Consider the following 22211-nt stretch of genomic DNA (forward strand, 5'->3'; position numbering starts at 1 on the left):
CAGCTTCATTTTTTGCTCACTATATAGACTTTTAGCCATTTTGCCAGGCTTTCAGTCAATACCATTAAAGTCTATCTCCTACTCTGGCTCTTCCTAGTCTGTATTCTTTCATGTAACATTTAGGCCACCTTGGCTAAATATCTCCTTTTCCTGATAGCTATTGGGAGATGTGAAGGTGAAAAGAACAGCAACTTTGTCTTTTAGTAGGGGACCTGAGACAGGAAGTCATAGAAATATAAGGATGGATGGAATAGATTTCATTAAATGTTATAAAGAAATAACTGCATGCCTGAAGAGGAAGAAAGCCTGCCTTAGGGTAAATCTGGGAAAGATTCTTAAAGGGGGTAACTGTTCAGACATTTTCTTTAAAGAGGGTATGACCTGGGTAGGGGTGGGAGAGTAGAGGGAGCATTCCATGTGGAAGTCACAGGGATAGTAAAGGCACAGAGGTGGTAAAGTAAAGGCTGGGAGTGGAGAGTTACAATAGCTTCTTTGGTTCCCCCATATAGTTAATGAAGGGTATCAAAGAAGAAAAGTGGCAAGGTTAGGTGAAAGCCATACCATGGAGAGTTTTAAATGTGATAACAGGATGCATTTATTCTATAGTCCTCAAGGAGTCATTGATCGTCTCTGAGAGAATAAATTAATCAGAGCGATGTCTCAACTTTAGTGCAGTTCAAGGCATACTGGAAGGTAGGGATGGACAAAAAAGTTTCTGATTAGCTCCTCTCTGTTTTAAAGCTTGCTGCCTTATGTATTGCATCCTCTTGTGGCCAAGGCATGCATCACAAGCAAAGTTAATATGGTCACGGCAAGCTACATCACACCAGCACTAAAGGAATTAGAAAAGAGGTAAGTTTCAGTCATTTTTAAAAAGGACGCTCCATGGCATTATTTTTATTTTATATCCAACTTTCCTTTACTCCTCTTTTCACCTGTTGTAGTGTGGAAGATGCTGGCATCACTGTCATCGGTGAATTGGGACTGGACCCTGGTCTTGATCATATGCTGGCAATGGACACAATAGATAAAGCCAAAGAAGTGGGAGCCACGGTGAGCCCCATGGACACCCAAAGGTTCACTTAGGAAAACATTTGAAAATCCAGGTTTCTGCGTTTGGAAATAAACTTTGTATCATTTTGATTAAACATGTTGCTCATTACTTGAGCAGAAATTTCTGCATGGTAAAACCATGTCCAAGTCTTAGCAATCAATTTTTAGAGAAATAAATGTTGCTATAATATTTTGGTTGAATAAAACATTTTTGACTGCCTTAATGATTCTATAATAAGGTTAGACTTTTAAAAGTAGAAAAAATTATTTATAATATCATTCATCTGTTTGGTACATGAAGTGTCTTTTACACATGAGAAGGAACTTTTGGATAGGTAAATGGGATGAATCAGATTAAATGTTTTAGATTTTATGTATGTAATATACATAATGAAATATAGATTCAAATGAATTATAATATATTAACTATATGTCATATTGATGACATATTGTAATGTATGTAATCAAATTATAATTCAACATACCATTTGAATACAAAAGTTAGGAGGAAATGACCAATCAGAATTGGATTCGTCGTCGGCAGCCGTCCGTCTCGAGAGACGATGGTGTAGCTTCTTAAGAGTCTATCTGCACCGCCAAGAATGGCTGTGCAGTCCGACTCGGGAGTGACATGGTATCTGTCTCCTCCCGTGTTGAATCGACATCTTGCGATGACGCTGAAGCTACAGAGCCTGGGCAGGGTAATATGGAGGGTCTGCTGTTGCCCATGCAGCAGACACCCCCTCTCTTCGCAGCTGAAGGGTCCAAGGGAAAGACGGAGTCGATACAGCTTGGGTTCAGGTGCGCCGCAGGAGTTGCCGGTGTTGACTACAACGTCAAACCGCCTTAGGGACTCCGGCTCCGGATTTTCTGTCGGGGTTTACTCCCTTAGCCTTTCCCCTGAAGAGGTATGCCGCAAGGCAGCGGAGGTTTTTTGGAGTCAGAGTTTTCCTTCTCTGATGTACCCTGACTGGAAGATCGAACCAGCGACACTTAGCTCGCAGGCCGACGCTCAATCCACTGAGCTAAACCAGCCAGGGCAGAATTGGATTAATACTTAGATTTTTAACTGAACAAAATGGTAGCTGAAATCTCTAGGAGTTTATTTTAAAAATTAGTGTACATAAAATATAAATGTGATTTAATCAAATAGTGTTTGCCTTTAAGGACATATTTTGGAAGCCTTAGAAAGGAAAAACTTTTGCAAGTTTACCTCATACCTGTCATTATACTCAATTAATTACTTAGATACATTATTCTCCCTAACTTATTGTTCATTCTCCCTAATGTATTGATTATTTTACAGATTGAATCTTACATTTCCTACTGTGGTGGGCTTCCAGCCCCTGAACATTCAGACAATCCTTTGAGATACAAGTTTAGCTGGAGTCCAGTGGGAGTTCTGATGAACATAATGCAGCCGGCCACCTACCTGCTCAATGGAAAGGTGAAGGATTCTCATCAAAGCTCTAGATACAAACCTGCAGTAACTGCCTGAGACTCTTTCTCCCTGATATGGAGGCCCTTTAATACCGGCTACATGGCTTGTGCTCCATCCTCATCTCTTTTGACATTTCCCAGTCCATTTAGTCTCCTCACCTTTCCCAGCATGGCCTGTGCTCATTCTTCCTCTTCTTGCAAGTTGTTCCCACATTTGGAAAACTCACTTCTCAACTCCTCTGCATGGGTAAATACTGGCCTTCTTGTGGCAAGCAATTTCTGAGTCCCTACTGTGTGCTGGCCTTGGGGCAAGACTCCAAAGATTGTCACCTGAAGGAAGTTCCTGACCTCAGAGAATTCACAGCCAGAAGGAGATTTGGCTCTTGGAATGGAGGGTTTTTTGGGTCAGGAAAAGGATCTAACTTTTCCTCTGCTGTCATGCACTAGAATGTTAGTGCTCCCTGAGTTTAGTATTATTTTCAGCATTTTAGAATAAGGAAACTGTGACTTAAAGAGAATGTTAAGATCATCCAGATGGAGTTCAAACTAAGGTCTAACTAACTCCAGAGCCTTTCCTGCTCCTTTCACTGATTTGCCTCATGGCAGGAAAGACAGACCCTGGAATGGTAACTGCTATCCAGCAGGGCAGTTCCACAGTGTGCTGAAGTACCACATGGTACAGAAGAGAGGACAGGTGATCTGACCTTGGTGAGAGGGTGGGAGAACAAAATTAGCAGAGAAAAGAAGATGTGCTCGACCTTGAGTGATAAGAAGCTGCCAGCCAGGCAGGTGTGCTGCCACTCATGACTGTGCTAAGCAGTGATTTCATTTGATTCTTACAATAACCCTATCAAGTTTATAAGGCAGAAAACAGACATAAGAAGCTTAGCTTACAGCCGCAGTTAAAGAGATTGCAAATGGCACAGCCAGTATTCAACTCACATCGGGCTGCCTTCATAGCTTATTCTTTTCGCCTAAGGGGAGTCTCATACTTGGGAATAAATGTGACTAGACTGAGGGCTTCTCTTTACATTTTGTGACATAGGCTCCTCCCTCCCCTGCCTTGAGTCCTGGTGCTGCAGGGAGAGAGGAGTTATGTGATCAGATGTCTGTCTTAGAACATTATTCTGGCAGAAGTATTATAAATTCTCAGTGTATCTGTAAATCTAAATATATTTTATGTACAAAGGAGAAAATGAACATTTCTTTAGAAACAAGGTGAATGTTACCAGCCGTGGTCTTCTGAGCCTGCAGTGGAGCGTGGCTCACAGCCTTGCTGCACATTGGAATCACCCGGGCAATTTACAAAATCCTGATTCCTGGGTGCTGCTCACAGAGCGCTGATTCTCCTGAGTTGTGGGATCTTAAAAACTCCCTTAGTGATTCTAATGTGCGGCTGATTTAGTGACCAGAGGACCACAGTTGCACTTAACACTCTACTTAACAAACGACATTTAAATTTGATGCCGGAAAGATACACTCACATGTTTCAGGATATGAAACAGGACCCCTGAGTTCTGGCCCAAGTGGTGGCATCCTTCACAATGTCACCAAAAGCCAGGCAATTGTAAAGGTCCCCTGGTGTCAGTCTCCTGATGCATGATGTGAGCACCAGTGTTGTTCCATCTGGTTCTCCAGTTCTATGGAGCATGAAGGTCTGGGCAGGAAGCTCAGTCTGATGTGCTACCAAGGACACAGCTTTATCTGCCACAGCCTGTCTCCTGGTGTCACTTTCGCTTCTGCAGTCCTGGAAAAGATGCTAGCCTAACATGTAAATGCAGCAAAAATTGGTGCTTCATTTGGGCAAAATGCTTACTTTCAGGAGGCCATATAAATGACAAATACAGTAACAATGAAAGGGTCAGCAGGGTGCAACCCAGAGAATGAAGATTTGATGTCTGTTGGCCTGGCTTTGTTCTCTAGCTCTGCCCTCTCTGGCTGGGGGCCACTAGAACATCCGTTTCATCTCTGAGCTTTGGGCTTTGTGTCTGAAGATAAATATAATGACACCAGTCTTGCGGGGTTTGTGCCATGGGGCTCCATGAGGTCACCCAGACTAGAGTCTGCCTAACAGCAGTTGTCAGGCATGTCATAAGTTCCTAAAGAAATTGATGATCAGGTGAGCTCAGGGGAAGCAAGAGGTTCTTTTCAGGCAGCAGAGATTGTATTTGTTAAAGTTTTTCCCTTTCATCCTAAACTCCTTTTGTAAAAAAGTGCTTCATTGCATCGCCCTGACTCTGTGGAGGACACCAAGTAAAACCTGCTTTTCTTTGTTAAAATGATCCTTTTTTCAAGGTCCTACTCAAGTTTCCTGTTGTCAATGTATCTTTCCCTGATCATTCCTGCCCCCATTCACTAGCCTTTTGTCTGAACTCCCACACCTTGTCTGTGTCTACAAATTTTCTGGATGCTATGTTATTCACTCAGTAATCCAAGTTCCTCAGTCTCTCACAACCCAGATGCCTCTTTGTGTTCATGTCCCTCCACCCCACCCTATGACTGTAAAGCAGGCCTTACATAATTCACAGAATCATAAAGGGGAGCCAGATGACCTCTGGCTTCTCCTTAAAGTTAAAGCCTTAAACTTTTCCAGTGATGTAGGTAATGGCCTATGAATTGGGACATGTCTCCTTGTCCTACATCCTTGTAGCAATTTCTAGCCCCTGACACTATTTCTATCTTCTAATTCTGTTTCTAATAATACTTGATTTCCTTCCACATCTCTGAAGACAGTGATTGTGTCTTCTCTTAGTTCTGTCTCCTTTGTGAGTGATGGGATGCTTTTCTATTATGTTGGCACTTGGGAATGAGGTGGCAGGGCTTCACCATCACCTCTGTCATCCTTTTCCTTCGAGGTACTGCCCACTAAACAAATACAGTGAGTCAGGACCATGCTTGCTCTGCAAACACAGCTTGAAGATAGGTTTTCTATCCTCGAGTTTGCCTAAAAGTCAAGTTTACCTTCAGGGCCACATCCAGCTCCTACTTGGTAGGAAATTCAATTTCTATAAATGTTGCCATAAAGTTCATTGTAAAATAAAACAAATGTTTTTGAAAAAAAAGAAGAAAAATAAAAACCAAGAGCTGCCACTGCTCTCCATTCCCTGCAACCGTGTGTACTGGAATTCTTAGGCCTAAACCTGGCACAATCTAGAATGCTATACTTGGTCAGTCAGTACCACTGATTGACAGATGCTGATCTAGAAATAAGCATAATTAAGGGTATAAATATGTTATAGAAGGAAAACACATGGACATTGGAGTCATGTGGACCTGGGTTCATTTGTGCCTCTGGGTGACTCAGTCTCAGTTTTCACCTCTGAAAAACGGGTTATTGTGTGGGTTAAAGGTAATGCCTATAAGGCACCTAACACACAGTGGGCCCTGAGTAAGTGATTGACTATATATTTCCTGTGTTATAGTTTTTGTTATATTTTAAATCAAGCTTATCAATTCTCATTGGTTGGACTTAGAGTATTCTGCAAGAGCAGTAAGTAATAAACTACTGTTCCTTCTGTGAATGGGTCTGGCATGTGAGCATCGTCGAGTCAAAAAAAATGTCTATTCTCTGCCAAATAGTTAAATCTGTCTTTCTGTCCTCATCCAAGTCATTAATAAAATATTAAACAAGACAGGGCTTATTAATGGAGTGCATGCTATGCCACTAGAAATAAAAGCCTGAGTTGATATCAAATGGTAATGATTACCCAGCAATTTTTGGGTCAAGGTGCTTCAGCAGCTTTCAATCTCTCTATATTTTGTTCACAAGGACCACATGGTAGACTTAGAAACCAGTTGATTTATTTCTGACTAGTTAATTGCTAGAATATATTGGTCTTTATTTAATTTTTTTATAATTGCCATAGGTTACAGAAATGAGTAAGTGAGGAAGCCCTTAAGATGTACAAGTGCCTTCTTAATTGATTTTTCTTTAAAATTTAGAATCCTGATACAAGAAATTTGTTTTAAAGAAAGAGTACAGAAACAATCTCTGTGGTAATGGTTACGGTGCAGTCCAGAATTTCATAGGAACATTAAATGAGAAGCATTCCCCCCTTCCTTTAAATTCTCACTCCTGGAACTTTAGATGGTGTTTGGCATCCTGCAGAATGGGCCCTTTATATGGAGAGACTCTTTGAGGCCTGACTCTATAGTTCGTGTAGCGTGTTTCCTTCTGGGGCTTCAGGTCTAGGAAGACATACATTTCCATTTTGCTTCTCATACCCGGGCACATGCAGAACCTATCTGCAAATAAACTCTGAAAACATTAAGTTTAGCCAGAGGTTTCTCAGGGTGAATTCGTCAGAATTTACCTGAGGGTACATCAATTTGTTTGCTCGCCCTTGTGCTGCTCTGCTGTTCACACGGGACCAGAAATTGTTTCCCATGGTGCAAGTAGGAAAAAACCCAGTTCCACCAGCAACCACACCTTCTCCCTGGAAATCTCAACCCTGACTTTCTGTTATCTCAAGGATGATCATATACTTCACCAGCTAAAAGAAAAACTTAATCCTTTAATTAAAAAAAAAAAATGCTTCACTGCATTTCCAGTGTGTGCTGAGGGGAGAGGTGTGGGTAAGAGGATTGCTGATAAGTCAAAAGAGCTTGGGAATCAGGGATTTAACTTCTTTTCTTACCAGCAGTAAGATTGGATGTTGCACTTTTTTGTTTCACTATATGTTCACTGCATGGTCTTTCTTGTCAGGGGTCATCTTTCACAATGTTTGTTCCACGAATAAAGGGGCCATACAGACAGGAATTCATCATTCCATCTTCTTATTTCCTCTGCAATGAGTGGGATCCAGACACACAGAGTAGCTGGTCAGTAAATGCTAGCTGTGTGAATCAAAGTACAAGGTTGGTGCCTGATGTAGGTTCAGAAGGAGGATAGGAGTAAGAAAAAGAACAGTGAGGATATTGCCATTGCTCTTTGAGCATAGAAGCCATTTAAATGAGTATTTGTTGCTTTTAGATTATTGTTTGTTTTCAACAAACTCTACTGGGACATGATTCAGATCCATCTTATCCAGAGGCAAGAAAAAATAGAGAAAACAAGATCTTAGTACAAAACCAAATGTTTAAGTCAGATCTTCAAGTTTGAGAGAAGAGGGGAAGGTGGTAGGGGGGGAAGATGAATTGGATAAAAGGGGTGAAATATATGGTAGTGGAATAAAACTAGACTTTTGTTGGTAAGTCCACAGTAGAGGATATGGATATTAAACTATAATGCTGTAAATCTGAAATTTATATACTGTTATTAAGCAATTGTTACCTCAATAAATTTAATAAAAAATTAAAAGTTAAAAAATAACATAAAGCCTGGAAGCATAATGGCCTTGTGAATGATCATACTAGTGGAAAAGCTTGAGTATGGAATATTGAATATGGTAGTTTCAGTAAAAAAGTTTTTTTCAAATCCTCCATTGTTTTCTTTTAAAACTTTAATATCTTTATTATGCAAATAACACAGACAAATCTAAGGGGAACATAGTGTTGTAACCCCAGTGTGCCTTTTCAATGTTCCTCAGGTTGTGAACATTGCAGGGGGCGTCTCCTTTCTTGATGCGGTTACTCCCATGGATTATTACCCTGGATTAAACCTGGAAGGCTACCCTAACAGAGACAGTACCAAATATGCTGAGGTTTATGGCATTCAGTCTGCTCACACTTTGTTGCGAGGGACACTGAGATATAAGGTAAGTGGCTGTATTAGATGAAGCATGTGGCGTGTTTTGGTATAAGTGATGCATACGCTTTATTTTTCTTAGCAATCAAAATAATTAGGCCATGGCCTGGTGGCTCAGTTGGTTGGAATGTTGTTGTTTCTTGCCCCCTCCCAAATCCCACACCCTCTACCTGCCACCCCCATGACCTTAATGCTCTAGAAGGTTGTAGGTTTGATTCCTGATCAGGGCACATTCCTAGGTTGTGGGTTCCATCCCTGGTCAGGGTGCATATGTAGGCAGTTGATCCATGTCTCCCCCCCCCCCTTTTCTCTCCTCCCCCCTCTCTCTTCCTCTCTCCCTAAAAATTAATTAATTAATTAATTAATTAATTAATATGATAGATCAGGTTATCAGGTTGGAGTCTGTTTCCTCAGGAGTTTTAACTGGGAGACATTAGGAGATGACTCAAGATGGCTGGAGCCAAAGGGATTTTTTGAGTCATGATCAGTGGGGGGCAGGCAGAGGACTAGCTTCAGGTGTAAAGAGTTTTGGAGAAGGTCAGGTGACCTCACTGGGACTTGGTCCCTCTTCATTTCCCAGCTCTTCCTTCAAATAGTGTCTGCAGTCCCAGGCTCCCATGGTGGCAAGATGGTCATATCATCTCCAGCCACTTAGATTCCAATCCAGTGAGAATGAAAAAGTGCATCTTTTTTATAGTTAAAAAGGTAATTTTTATCTCATTAGCCCCTGAGGTCAGTGGGTTAAAATGTACCTACTAGCCTTGCCCTGTGCTTTCTGTCCCTAAAGTAGAAGATGTAGTCAGCATCACTCTACCCAAAGTAAACTCTTTTTTACCACAAAACGAGTTACAGGTTCTAGAGGTATAAATACAAATGTCAACTATACATGTATTAATCACAGATCAATACATGTGTGACCAGATCAAGACAATCAGTGAAATAGTATCCTAAGCTATTTATAGCAAATTAACACAAACTGGGTGACTTTAAACAATAGAAATTTATTTTCTCACCATTTAGGAGGTCAGAAGGTTGAAATCAAAGTGTGGACAGGGTTAGCTCCTTCTGGAGGCTTTCAGGGAGAAATGGTCCCACGCCTGTGAGGCTTTCCCTGCCCTGTTATTTCAAAGCCCGACTCTATCATCCAGGAGATTACCTTCCTCTTCCCTGCATGAGGTGGGCACCAGAAATCAGGCAGCACGTGGTGTTGTGCGTGTGTGTGTGAAAGGGAATAACTGAGAAGGTTAATGTAAGGGCAGGGTTATTTTCACGGTGCGGGCACATGCAGACTGACTTCTGGTTTGCCACTTTCTCCATATCAAACACCTGTTTATTCATAAAGAGATGACAAACCCTATGTTTCTTACTCTTCTGTTACATTTTTTGGCACTTAGCATTCACTCCCAGCATTTTTAGGTAGATTTTATGTTTATATTTCTTGTCTCCTGAAATAGATGTTAAACTTCTGGAAGGCAGGTACCTGTCCTGTTGTGAATGTGATGTCCACATTGTCCAGGATTCCACTGAGATGTCTGTGATAATCAATTGAGGAACCATGGATGTTTCACAAGCCTTTAGGCACAACAGCAAATCTAATCCGAATTGAAGACAAACTAACCCCAGCTCTGGCACATTTCTTAATTATGTTTCTTTAATTTTTTTCTAAGACTATAAGTAGTAACTTTTTTGAGGGTTGTGGTTTAAGAACTAGGATTTTTTGTTAGCTTTAGGTACAGTCTCTTGTCAATCATGTAGACCCAGAACCAGGATTTTAAGAGAATTAAGAATTGAATCAAGTGCTTGAGTGTATGCCTGAGAACCACCTGACAGAACCGTGAGGGATGGAAGATGTAATGGTGTTCATACCCATGAGGGCCATTGTTCTGGGCAATGTTAACAACCTTTTCATAACATGACTGTTCTTTCCAATATTAGAGATGAAATACTATTATCTCAGTGTGACAAGGACACCTTGGCTACTCTCCTGTACTGGCCTGTCACCTGATTTTTCTTGCAGACTCAGCTTGGGATCTTAACTTCTCCTTGACTTCCCTCCTCCACATCTATGTGAATGTCCCCTCCTCTGAGCTCCCATAGTTCTGTGTTTACCTCTGTCATAGCACCTGTAATATTCTACTGCAGTGTAGTCAGCAGTGGTCATGCTGAGCATTTTTTTGTGTTTGACTTACCTGATATTTCTACTGGCCTACAGTTTCCTCATAGGTGTGGATGGGACTGCATTTTTCATCTCTGTGGCCTTAGCCCCTAGCACAAGTCTGACACATGGCAGCAATTTTATGAGTGCTTATTAATGAATGAATATATACAATAAATTCATTTCTAGAGGTTAGAATAAAAATATATTTCTGAGGTTAAGAAATAGCTCAGGAAAGTCTCAGTATATGATATGTTGGATGAAGGAATTGTTAGCACATCAGATTCTAGAAGCAAACTGCAGGTATTGCTTTTTTGTTTCTCCTCTTTGAAGTATCTTTACATTGGATTAAATGTGAATTGTTTAATTAGTAACTTTTGAACAGTTTGAATAATACATCCTTTCAGAATGTGAAAATTACTAGTTGGCCATGCATTAAATGGTGAGCTCTCCGATGACTACAGAAACTCATCTGTTTCCATAATGGACAGATCTTCCAAACAGAGGATCAACAAGGATATTGTGGCACTGAACAACACTCTAGATCAAGTGGACTTAAAGAAGCAAAATATACATTCTTTTCAAATGCACATGAGACATTCTCAAAACTAGACCACATGATAGAACACAAAACAAGCCTCAACAAGTTCAAGAAAGTTGAAATCATATCAAGCATTCTCTTGTATCACAATAGCTTAAAACTGGAAACCAACATTTAAAAAAAACCCTCAAACTCTTTCAAATTCATGGAGACTGAATCACATGCTATTATAAAATGCATGGGTTAACAATGAAATTAAGGAAGAAATAAAAAAGTTTCTGGAAACAAATGAAAATGAACACACAACAGCCCAAAACCTATGGGACACAGAGAAGGCAGTCCTAAGAAGGAAGTTCATAGAAATACAGGCCTACCTAAAGAAGACAGAAAGATTTCAAAAAACAACCTAACTCTACATCTAAAAGAACTAGAGGAACAACAACAAAGCCCAGAGGGAGTTGAAAGAAGAAAATAAAAAAGAGGAACAGAATTAAATGACATAGAGACTAAAAGAACAATTGAAAGAATCAATAAATCCAGGAGCTGGTTCTTTGAAAAGATAAACAAAATTGACAAGCCTTTAACCAGACTCATAAAGAAAAAAAGAGAGAGGACCCAAATAAATAAAATCAGAAATAAAAGAGAAGAAATTACAACTGATATCAAAGAAATACAAAGGATTGTCAGAAATTACTATGAACAACTTTATGCCAAGAAATTTTGACAACCTGGGTAAAATGGACATATTTCTAGAAACATACAATCTTCCAAAACTGAATCAAGAAAACAGAAATCCTGAATAGACTGATAACAGCTAGTGAAATTGAAACAGTAATCAAAAAACTTCTGGCACACCAAAGCCCTGGGCCAGATGGCTTCACAAGTGAATTTTACCAAACATTTAGGGAAGAACCAACTCCTAGTCTCAAACTATTCTAAAAAATTCAAGAGGAGGGAAGATCCCCAAACTTTCTATGAAGTCGGTATTATCCTAATTCAAAAACTAGGTCAAGACACAACAAACAAAGAATACTACAGGCCAATATCACTGATGAACATAGATGCTAAAATTCTCAACAAAATATTGGCAAACATGGCCCAGCAATGCATTTAAAAGATCATACACCATGATCAAGTGGGATTCATCCCAGGGATGTAAGGATGGTACAATATTTGCAAATCAATAAATATAATACATCACATAAACAAAATGAAAGACAAAAGTCACATAATCATATCGATAGATGCTGAAAAAACATTTGATAGAGTACAGCACCCTTGTATGATAAAAACACTCAGCAAAGTGGGAATAGAGAGAGCATACCTCTATATAATAAAGGCCATATATGAGAAACCTACAGCCAACATCATACTCGACGGACAAAAACTAAAAACTTTCCCCCTAAGATCAAAAACAAGACAAGAGTGTCTGCTTTTACCACTTTTATTGGACATAGTATTGGAAATTCTAGCCACAGTGATCAGACAAGAAAAAGAAATAAAAGACATCCAAATTGTAGAGGAGGAAGTAAAGCTCATTGTTTGCAGATTACATGATAGTGTACATAGCAAAGCCCATAGACTCCACCAAAAATCTACTAGACTTAATAAGTGGATTTGACAAAATAGTGGGATACAAAGTCAATATAGAGAAATCGAAGGAAAACATCAGCAAAATGAAAAAGGAATGAACAATATGGAAAAACATATTTGCCTATGATACCTCGGACAAGGGTTTGATCTCCAAAATATATAAAGAATTCCCATGACTCAACACCAGGAAGATAAACAATCCAGTTTAAAAATGGGCCAAGGACCTGAAGAGACACTTCTCCAAGGAGGACATACAGAAGGCCTATGGTCATATGAAAGGATGCTCAACATCACTAGCCATCAGAGAGATGCAAATTAAAACCACAATGAGATACCACCACTTTACACCAATCAGAATGGCCATCATTAACAAGTCAACAAACAACAAGTGCTGGCAAGGATGTGGAGAAAAGGGAACCCTAGTGCACTGTTGGTGGGAATGCAGACTGGTGCAGCCACTGTGGAAAACGGTGTGGAATTCCCTCAAAGAACTAAAAATTGAACTGCCTTTTGATCCAGTGATCCCACTGCTGGGAATATACCCTAAGAATCCTAAAACACCAATTCAAAAGAACCTTTGCACCCCTATGTTTATAGCAGTGTTATTTACAATAGTCAAGTGCTGGAAATAGCCTAAATGCCCATCAGTAAACTGTGGTACATTTAGACAATGGAATAGTATGCAGCAGAAAGAGAGAAGGAACTTCTATCATTTGTGACAGCATGGATGGAACTGGAGAATATTATACTAAGTGAACTAAGCCAGTCGGTGAAACACAAATAGTGTATGATATCACCTAATACAGGAACCTAATGAAGAAACAAACAAACGAGCAAAATAGAACCAGAGACATGGATATAAGGAACAAACTGACAGTGACCAGAGGTGTGGAGGGAGGGGATTAATGGGGGAAAGAAGCAGAGGGTCTAGTCAAGGAACAAGTATAAAGGACCCATGGACATGGACAACAGGTTGGGGATTGACTGTGGGAGTGGAAGGTGGGCAAGGGAGGGGAAAGCAATGGGGAAAAAATTGGGACAACTGTAATTGAACAACAATAAAGTAAAAATACCAACTGTTAAGCTTGTATTTTAAAAATCAAAGTACTATGCTTAAATTAAAGCATGTTTATGGGTGAAGAAAACTCACATGTTAATAACTTTATTACTTCTTAAAATAATTTTACATTCTTTTTTCTTTCTCTTTCTGCTGCATCTTTTCTCTCTCTCTCTCTCTCTCTCTCTCTCTCTCTCTCTCTCTCTCTCTCTTCTGCTGCATCTTTTCTCTCTCTCTCTCTCTCTCTCTTTCTCTCTCTCTCTCTCTCTCTCTCGTCATTGCAGCAGATACAAAGCCCCTTATTTGGCCCCCTCACCCAATTTGCTCACAGGAGATCATACCCTTATGGTCTTCAATCTCTACATCATCATTCAGAATCTATTCACCCGATTGCGTGTCCTCTTTCAGCTTACTGGAATGATGGGTAATTTTGTGAGGGCATGGCAATAAAGGACACACACACACACACAAACTTTTGTACCTACAGTCCAGCAGCTGAACAGACAATTACATTTTGTGTCAAGTCCCATAATAGAGACACGTACAAAATGCTACAGGAATACAGAGAAAAGGGGAATGCCCATTTACATAGGCTGCTCTGTGGGTATGCTAGGTTGGGTCTTATGGGAAAAGTAAACATTTCCTCAGTGAGGAATGATGGCTCCCACACTCTGGGCACAGGACAGAGTGCTCAGAGGCCCAGGTCTCTGGGAGAGTACAGCATGTTTGCGAAATGGTGAGTGGTGGAGATGACAATTAGTGAGTCAGGCTGAGGGACATTGGGAATATAATGGGCCAAGGACTTCAGCCTTGTCCTATAGACAATGAAGAACAAGTGACTAATTTTTATCAGAGTTATGAAATTTAAAGAAAAACTTTTTTTTAAAATGTGTTTTATTGATTACAGTGTTACATTTGTTCCAATTTCCCTTCCCTCTGCTCCCCTCCACCCGGTGGCCCCCCTCCCTCCCCTTGTCCCCCCCTTTTAGTCCATGTCCATTGGTTGTGCATATAGTTCTTCTCAACCTCTTTCTGTCTATTCCATTCCCTCCTACAATGTTTCTTAATTCCTATACCATCTCCCTCCCTCTCCCCCTTCCCCTTCCCTGCTGACCTCCCCCCAGTATGCTCCCCATAACCGTAGTTCTTTTTCCACTCTCATTGCCTATTTAGTTTGCCTTTGTTTCAATTCCCTAGTTCTGTTGTTGTTTCTTGTGATGCAGTTTTCATTTTAGTGTTCATAGTTTTGATCCTCCTTTTTCTAAACCAGCCCCTTTAACATCTCATATAATAGTGGTTTGGATCTAATGAACTCTTTCAGTTTTATTTTGTCCTGGAAGCACTTTCTGTGCCCTTCTATTCTGAATGACAACTTTGCTGGATAAAATATTCGTGGTTGTAGGTTTTTGATTTTCATTACTTTGAATATTTCTTGCCAGTCCCTTCTTGCCTGCAGGGTCTCCCTTGAGAAGTCAGCTGATAGTCTAATTGGGACCCCTTTGTACAAGAAAAACTTTCTGATTTACCTTTTTGCCCCCTCTGCTCTGTACACGCATTAAAATGGTGGCTCTTAGTCATTAGAATGGATTAAGTGCTTTTGGGAACTATTCTTACAAGCTGCTGCTTCCATTATGCAAAAGAGCAACTGCGCTATTGAATACTCTCTGCTGAACTGAAAGCCTATGATGCAAAAGGAAATTTGCCATTACACTGCCAGAAAATACCAGTCAAACTCAGAAACCAAAGTAAAGACCCAAATTTCACAACGTCTTTGATGTAAACCAGTGGAATTCTTGTGACACTATTGATTTTGTTTTGAACTTGAAGGAGGTTTTATCCACACAAGCAATGCAAATAAATCTTTCAGCCTGTTTTCAAAACAACTTGTAAAGATAGATCTCTCTTTCAAAAAAAAAAACTTAAAAATTTTTTTTCTTTGAAATGAAAGTTTTAATATACTGCCTAATAATTCTCATTCCAGGGATATGCCAAGGCCTTGAATGGATTTGTGAAATTGGGTCTTATAAACAGAGATGCATTTCCTGCCCTTCGACCTGAGGCCAAGCCTCTCACCTGGGTAAGTGACTTCGGAATTATGTGTTGTCTGTTGCTCTGCAGATATGTCTTCTGACACAGTCAGGTTTGAATTTTGCTTTGAACCAGCAAAAGAACCCATTCTGCGGCTTATGCGTGGGAAGATAAATTCTAGTCTCAATTCCCCTTTCCCTTTGCTGTGTGGGAGGGTGGAGAAAATGTGGAGGCTGTGTCCCCAGACCTATTTTCTTAGCAACTTCTACCCCTTAATGGCTCCCTCAGCCCCAGGAATGGACTTGCTCTCTATGCTGAGCTCTGGGCTCTGCCACTGTCCTAAGTGGTGACCCAGCGAGAGGACTTAAGTTTGGGCCTCTTGAAGCTGATAACATAGGAAGGCTGTTGGTGATATCACAGAACTGGATTCCTAACATGTAAATCCCATCAATTCTTTCCTTTGGCCATTTGTTACCATGAGCAATTTGAGTTTTCAGTTTCTGGGTTTATCCCCATATCTGTGTTGTATTAATATCCTAGAGGCTCAGGGTTGAAAGGGACTTTGGAACCTTGGAGCTCCCACTATCTGCTAGAAATTGACTTGCTACTAGCTGGTCATCCAACTTAATTTAATGTGCCCACAACCCAATAATTTGTCAGAAATTTATCACAGGGAAAAAAAAATCAATATTGCTAATCCAAATTAGTCTCCCAGAGAAACTTTGGTAACTTGCTAGTCAATTGCTTTATAATTCAGTTTTTTTGTTTTCTGAAAGACTTTGCAATCCATGTTTTACCTTCCATAAATGTACTTGTTAGACAGAAGTGAATATCTATAGGGTGAATCTTGGGGTTAGGTAGCTGCATTAGGAAGGTTGGTATAAGTCTTCTTATGGCTGGTCCCAGTATCTTAGTAGTTACCATCTAGAATAGCGGTTGGCAAACCCCTTTTGTTTTTTTAAAGGCCAGATTGAAAACACATTAGACTTTATTGGCCATTTGGTGTCTGTCAAAGACAATACATAAGCAAATGAACAAGGTCCAATAAAACATTTTTATTTGCAAAGACAGGTGGTAAATTGAACTTGACCTGTGAACCAGCTTGATTGTCTTTAATCAAGCATGACATTTTCCTGGGGAATCTGGAAAAAGTCTTGTTTAGAAAGTAGAAAAAGCTATGACCACTGTTTGTTTTCTTCCTTTGAGATTAAAAAAAAAAAAGTAGGGTCATATAGGTTTCAAGTGTATGTGTCAAGTGTACATTTCTACGATACATAATTTGAATATTGCATTGTGTGCCCACCACCCAGAGTCAAATCATCTTCAGTCACCATATATTTGGTTCCTTTTACCATATACTCTCCCCTATCCTGTTCCCTCTGATAACACCATACTGTTGTTTGTGCCTGAGTTTCAGTTTTGTATCCCACATATGAGTGAAATCATATGGTTCTTAGCTTTTTTCTAACTGACTTATTTTGCTTAGCATAATAACTTCAAGATCTGTCCATGCTGTCACAAATGGCAGTATTCATCTTTTATTTATTTTTTTTATGACTGAGTAGTATTCATTGTATATAAGTACCATATCTTATTTATCCAATCCTCTATTGAGGACACTTTGGTTGTTTCCATGCCTTGGCCAACGTGAATAATGCTTCAATGAACATAAGGGTACATATATCTTCGCAAATACATGTCTTTGAGTTTTTTGTGTAGATTTTTAGAAGGATTGCTGGGTTCTATGATACTCTATTCATAATTTTTTCAGGAACTGCCATATACTTTCCATGTTGGCTGTACCAATTTACATTCCCACCAGCAGTGAATGAGGATCCTTTTTTCTCCACGACCCCTCCAACACTTGTTATTATCTGTATTGATGATAGCCATTCTAATATGTGTGAAGTGGTATCTCATTGTAGTTTTGATTTGCATTTCCCTAATAGCTAGCTAAGTTGAACATTTTTTTCATATATTTGTTGGCTCTTTGTATGTCCTCTTGGGAGAGGTATCTCATTCAGTTCCTCTGCCCACTTTTAATTGGTTTGGTGTCAAGTTTTATGAGTTCTTTATTTTGGATATTAACCCCTTGTTGGAGCTATTGTTTGCAAATATCATCTCCCATTTGGTTGGTTGTATTTTTGTTTTGTTGGTGATTTCTTTTGCTGTACAGAAGCTTTTGTTTAATATAGTCCCATTCATTTATTTTTGCCATTACTTTCCTTGCCTCTGAGGTCAAATTCATAAAATGTTATCTACAACTAAAGTCTATATGTTTAGTACCTATTTTTTCTATGTAATTTATTATTTCAGATCTTATATTTAGGTATTGGATCCATTTTGAATTAACTTTTATACACAGGGACAAACTGTAATTTTGTTTCATTCTTTTGCATGTGGCTTTCCAATTTCCCCAGCACTGTTTATTGAAGAGGCTTCCTTATCTCCATTGTGAGTTTTTGGCTCCTTTGTCAAAAATTATTTGCCCATATATCTATACTTTTATTCTTGGCTCTCAATTTTGTTCCATTGGTCAGTGTGTCTGTTTTTCTGCCAGTTCCATGCTGTTTTGATTATCATACCTCTGTAGTATAACTTGAAGTCAGGTGGTGTAATACTTCCAGGTTCATTCATTTTTTTCTCAGGATTGCTTTGGTTTTTTGGGGTCATTTATGGGTCCATATAAATCTGATGGTTTTTCTGTTCTATTTCTTTTAAAAAATGACATTGAAATTTTGATGGTGATTGCATTAAGTCTGTGTATTGTTTTGGGTAATATAGCCATTTTAACTATGTTGATTCTTCCAAATCATGAACACAAAATATCTTCCCATGTCACTGTATCTTTTTAAATCTCTTTTAATAATATTTTGTAGTTTATAGTATATAGGTCCTTCACATCCTTTGTTAAATTTATTGCTAGGTATTTTATTCTTATTGTTGCAGTTGAAAATTAATTAATTTTTTTTCAGAAGTTTCATTGTTAGTATATAGGAAAGCAGTGGATTTTTGTATATTGATTTTGTAAACTGCAACTTTATTTGTTTGTTTCTAATAGTTTTCTGGTGGAGTGTTTAGGGTTTTCTATATACAGAATCATGTAGTCTGCTAAAAGTAACTCTTTTACTTCTTCCTTCTCAATTTGGATGCTTTTTATTTGTTTTTCTTGCTTTATTGGTCTGGCTAGGACTTCCAAGAACTATGTTGAATAAGAATGGTGAGAATGGTTATCCTTGTCTTGTTCCTGATTTTAGAAGAAAAGCTTTCAGTTTTTTATCATTAAGTATGATATTGGCTGAATGTTAGTCATATATAGCCTTTATTATGTTGAGGTCCTTTCCTTCTATACCCATTTTATTGGATGTTTTAATCATAAATAAATGTTGTATGTATCAAATGCTTCTTCTGTATTTATTGATAAGATCATATGATTTTAATTTTCGTTTTGTTAGTGTGGTGTATTACATTGATTGGTTTATGTATGTTGAACCATCTTGTGCCCCTGGAATGAACCCCACTTGATCATGGTATATTATTTTTTAAATGTATTATTGTATTTGATTTGCTAGTATTTTCTTCAGGATTTTTGCATCTATATTCAAAAGAGATATTGAACTATAGTTTTCTTTCCATTCCTTTTCTTTTCCTTCCTCCCTCCCTCCATACTTTCTCTTTCTTTTCTTTCTTCCTTTCTTTTCTTTCTTCTTTCCTTCATTTCTTCCTTTCTTCCTTCCTCTTTCTTTCTTTCTTTCTTTCTTTCTTTCTTTCTTTCTTTCTTTCTTTCTTTCTTTCTTTCTTTCTTTCTTTCTTTCCTTCTGTCTTTCTTTCTTTCTTTCTCTCTCTTCCCTCCTTCCTTCCTTCCTTCCTTTCTTTTCTTTCTTTTTCTTTCATTCTCTCTCTCTCTTAGTTTCTCGCTTTCTCTCTTTGAGAAGTTTTAGTATTAAGGTTATGTTGACCTCATAAAATGTGTTAGAAAGTATTGCCTCTTCTTCAATTTTTTGGAAGATTTTGAGAAGGATAGGTTTTAAATATTCTTTGAATATTTGGTAGAATTCACTGGTGAAGGCATGTGGTCTTGGGCTTTTATTTTCGGGAGGTTTTTGATGGTGGTTTCATTTTTCTCACTGTTTATTAGTCTACTTAGATTTTCCAATTCTTCATGATTCAGTCTAGGGAGTTTATACATTTTTAGGAACTTATTCAATTTTTCTAGGTAATTGAACTTAGTGGCATATAGTCTTTCATAGTGTTTTACTTTAATCCTTTGTATATTTGTGATGTCTGTGGTAACATCCTCCTTCATTTCTGTTTTTGTTTATAAGTATATTTCTTTCTTTCCTTTTTTTAGTGAGTCTAACCAGGAGTTTGTAAATTTTATTAATCTTTTCAAAGAATCAGCTCTTTGTTGTACAGTATTCCCTCACTTATCGCTGGTATTACGTTCTAGCCCCCCCGCGATAGGTGAAAATCTGCGAAGTAGGAACCTTACATTTATATTAGTATTTACATATATTTTAAGGCTTTATAAACCCTTCCCACACACTTATAAACCATTCCCAGTCCCTTATTAATCTTTAACACTCCCCTATTAACCTTTTCCACACTTTTATAAACACTACTTATGTTCTTAAACATATTCGACACTCTTAAACCTACATAACCTTAACAATATACGTATACAGTACCACAAAATCCCGTGATATAGCAAAAAATCCACGATAAATAATTAAATATATTTTTAAAAATCCCACAATACAGTGAGGCCATGATAAGTAAACCGCGATATAGAGAGGGACTATTGTATTAATTTTTTGTATAGTCTTTTTGTTCTCTAGTTTATTCAGTTCTGCACTAATTTTTATTAATTCCTTTTTTAAAGTATATTTTATTGATAATGTTGTTACTGTAGTTCCAATTTTTTTCCCCTTTGCTCCTCTCTGCCCAGTACCCCCTTCCCTCCAGCAATCCCATTTCCTTTAGTTCATGTCGATGGGTCGTGCATATAAGTTCTTTAGCTTCACCCTTTACTATATTATTCTTAACATTCCCCTGTTTATTTTGTACCAACCGATTATGCTTCTTAATCCCTGCACGATATCCCCATTTCTCTCCCTCCCCTCTCCCAGCCTATAACCCCCCAAATGATCCCCATAACAATGATTCTGTTCCTATTCTGGATTGCTTAGTTGGATTTTGTTTTTATTTTGTAGATTCGGTTGTTGATAGTTGTGAGTTTGTTGTCATTTTAGTGTTCATAGTTTTGATCTTCTTTTTCTTAAGTAAGTCCCTTTGACATTTCATATAATAATGGCTTGCTGATGATGAACTCCTTTAGCTTCACCTTGTCTGGGAAGCACTTCATCTGCCCTTCCATTCTAAATGATAGCTTTGCTGGATAGAGTAATCTTGGTTGTAAGCTGCTTTTCATCACATTGAATACTGCTTGCCAGTCCCTTCATGCCTGCAAAGTGTCCTCTGAGAAATCAGCTGATAGTCCTATAGGCACCCCCCTGTAGGCAACCCTCCACCTCTCTCTTGCTGCCTCCAGGACTGTCTTTATCATTCACCTTTGGCATCTCAGTCATGATGCGTCCTGGTGTGGTCCCCTCTGGGTCCAGCTGGCCCAGGACCCTTTGTGCTTCCCGGACCTGTATGTCCATTTTCTTCGCAAAATTTGGGAAGTTTCCCTTATTTTTTTTCAATTCTTGCTTCCTTATTCTGCACTGGTTGACTGTTTTTTTTCTTCCTTATGCTCCAACTCATTGATTTGAACCCAAATTTCCTTCCCTTCACCATTGGTTTTGTGTGGATTTTCCTTCATTTCACTTAGCATAACCTTCACTTCCCTTATGCGCTTGCTGTACTCAAGCATATCTGTCAAGCCTGTGGGCATCTTTATCACCAGTGTTTTGAATTTTGCATCTGTTAGGTTGTCTGTCTCCTCATCTGTTAGGTTTGCTATCTTTTCATCGCTTAGTTCTCCCACTGGAACCTTGATCCATTTCTCCTTTTGGGCCATACTTCTGTGTCTCCTCATTCTGACAGGCTCCGATGTTTGTTAGCCTCTGCATCCCAGGTAGAGCTGTTGCTCCTGTTATGTTGTAAGGGGCGGAGCCTTAGGGATTTATCAGTACAGAGCAATCTTTTCACCATGTTGTGGCACTGTATGTGGGGGAGGGGTCCAAGAGGGAACAATGCCACCTGCCCAGCACTCGCCCCCTTTCCAGGCACCTCTCCCACTTCTGCACCAGACTGGCGTCCCTCTAGCTGCTGCCCTGGCCATCGTTCCCAGAGTGGGTGCATCTGCGGACATTCTGGGACCATGGGGGCCCTTTAAACAAGCGGACTCTGCTGAGACCAGCAGTATCTGCCTCCACCCCAACACCCACTGGTCTGCACAGTCAGAAGCAATGAGGCTTGATTTTCCCCTGTGCTGGGACCGTGAGCTATGAGGGCCAGTGAGGAGCTGGGAATGGTCCCCAGGTGTCCCTCCTGACTTTTAAAACATGTGACTGCTCTTTCTGCTGGCCTGCTGCTGCCACCGCTGCTGCTGCCACCACCACACCAAGTCCTCTCCGCCCTGACTCCGCCCCTCCTACCTGTCCAGATGAGTATTTTTTCTTTATATCTTTGTTTGCTGGACTTCCATGCAGTT

General features: G+C 39.3%; 1 protein-coding gene across 1 annotated transcript in view; it reads left to right on the forward strand.

Moving 5' to 3' along the window:
• The window catches only part of AASS (aminoadipate-semialdehyde synthase), an 80918-nt gene that overhangs the window by 51973 nt on the left and 6734 nt on the right, over window positions 1-22211 (forward strand). Inside the window, exons 16-20 of the mRNA XM_090287426.1 lie at window positions 742-852; window positions 945-1053; window positions 2360-2500; window positions 8022-8189; window positions 15507-15602. Of these exons, the coding sequence (XP_090143552.1) occupies window positions 742-852; window positions 945-1053; window positions 2360-2500; window positions 8022-8189; window positions 15507-15602 (625 nt within the window). The remainder of the gene's footprint in view (window positions 1-741; window positions 853-944; window positions 1054-2359; window positions 2501-8021; window positions 8190-15506; window positions 15603-22211) is intronic.

The sequence above is a fragment of the Furipterus horrens genome, unplaced genomic scaffold (genome assembly GCF_987537825.1).
Source record: "Furipterus horrens unplaced genomic scaffold, mFurHor1.1.pri manual_scaffold_9, whole genome shotgun sequence".
NCBI classification, from domain to species: Eukaryota; Metazoa; Chordata; class Mammalia; order Chiroptera; family Furipteridae; genus Furipterus; species Furipterus horrens.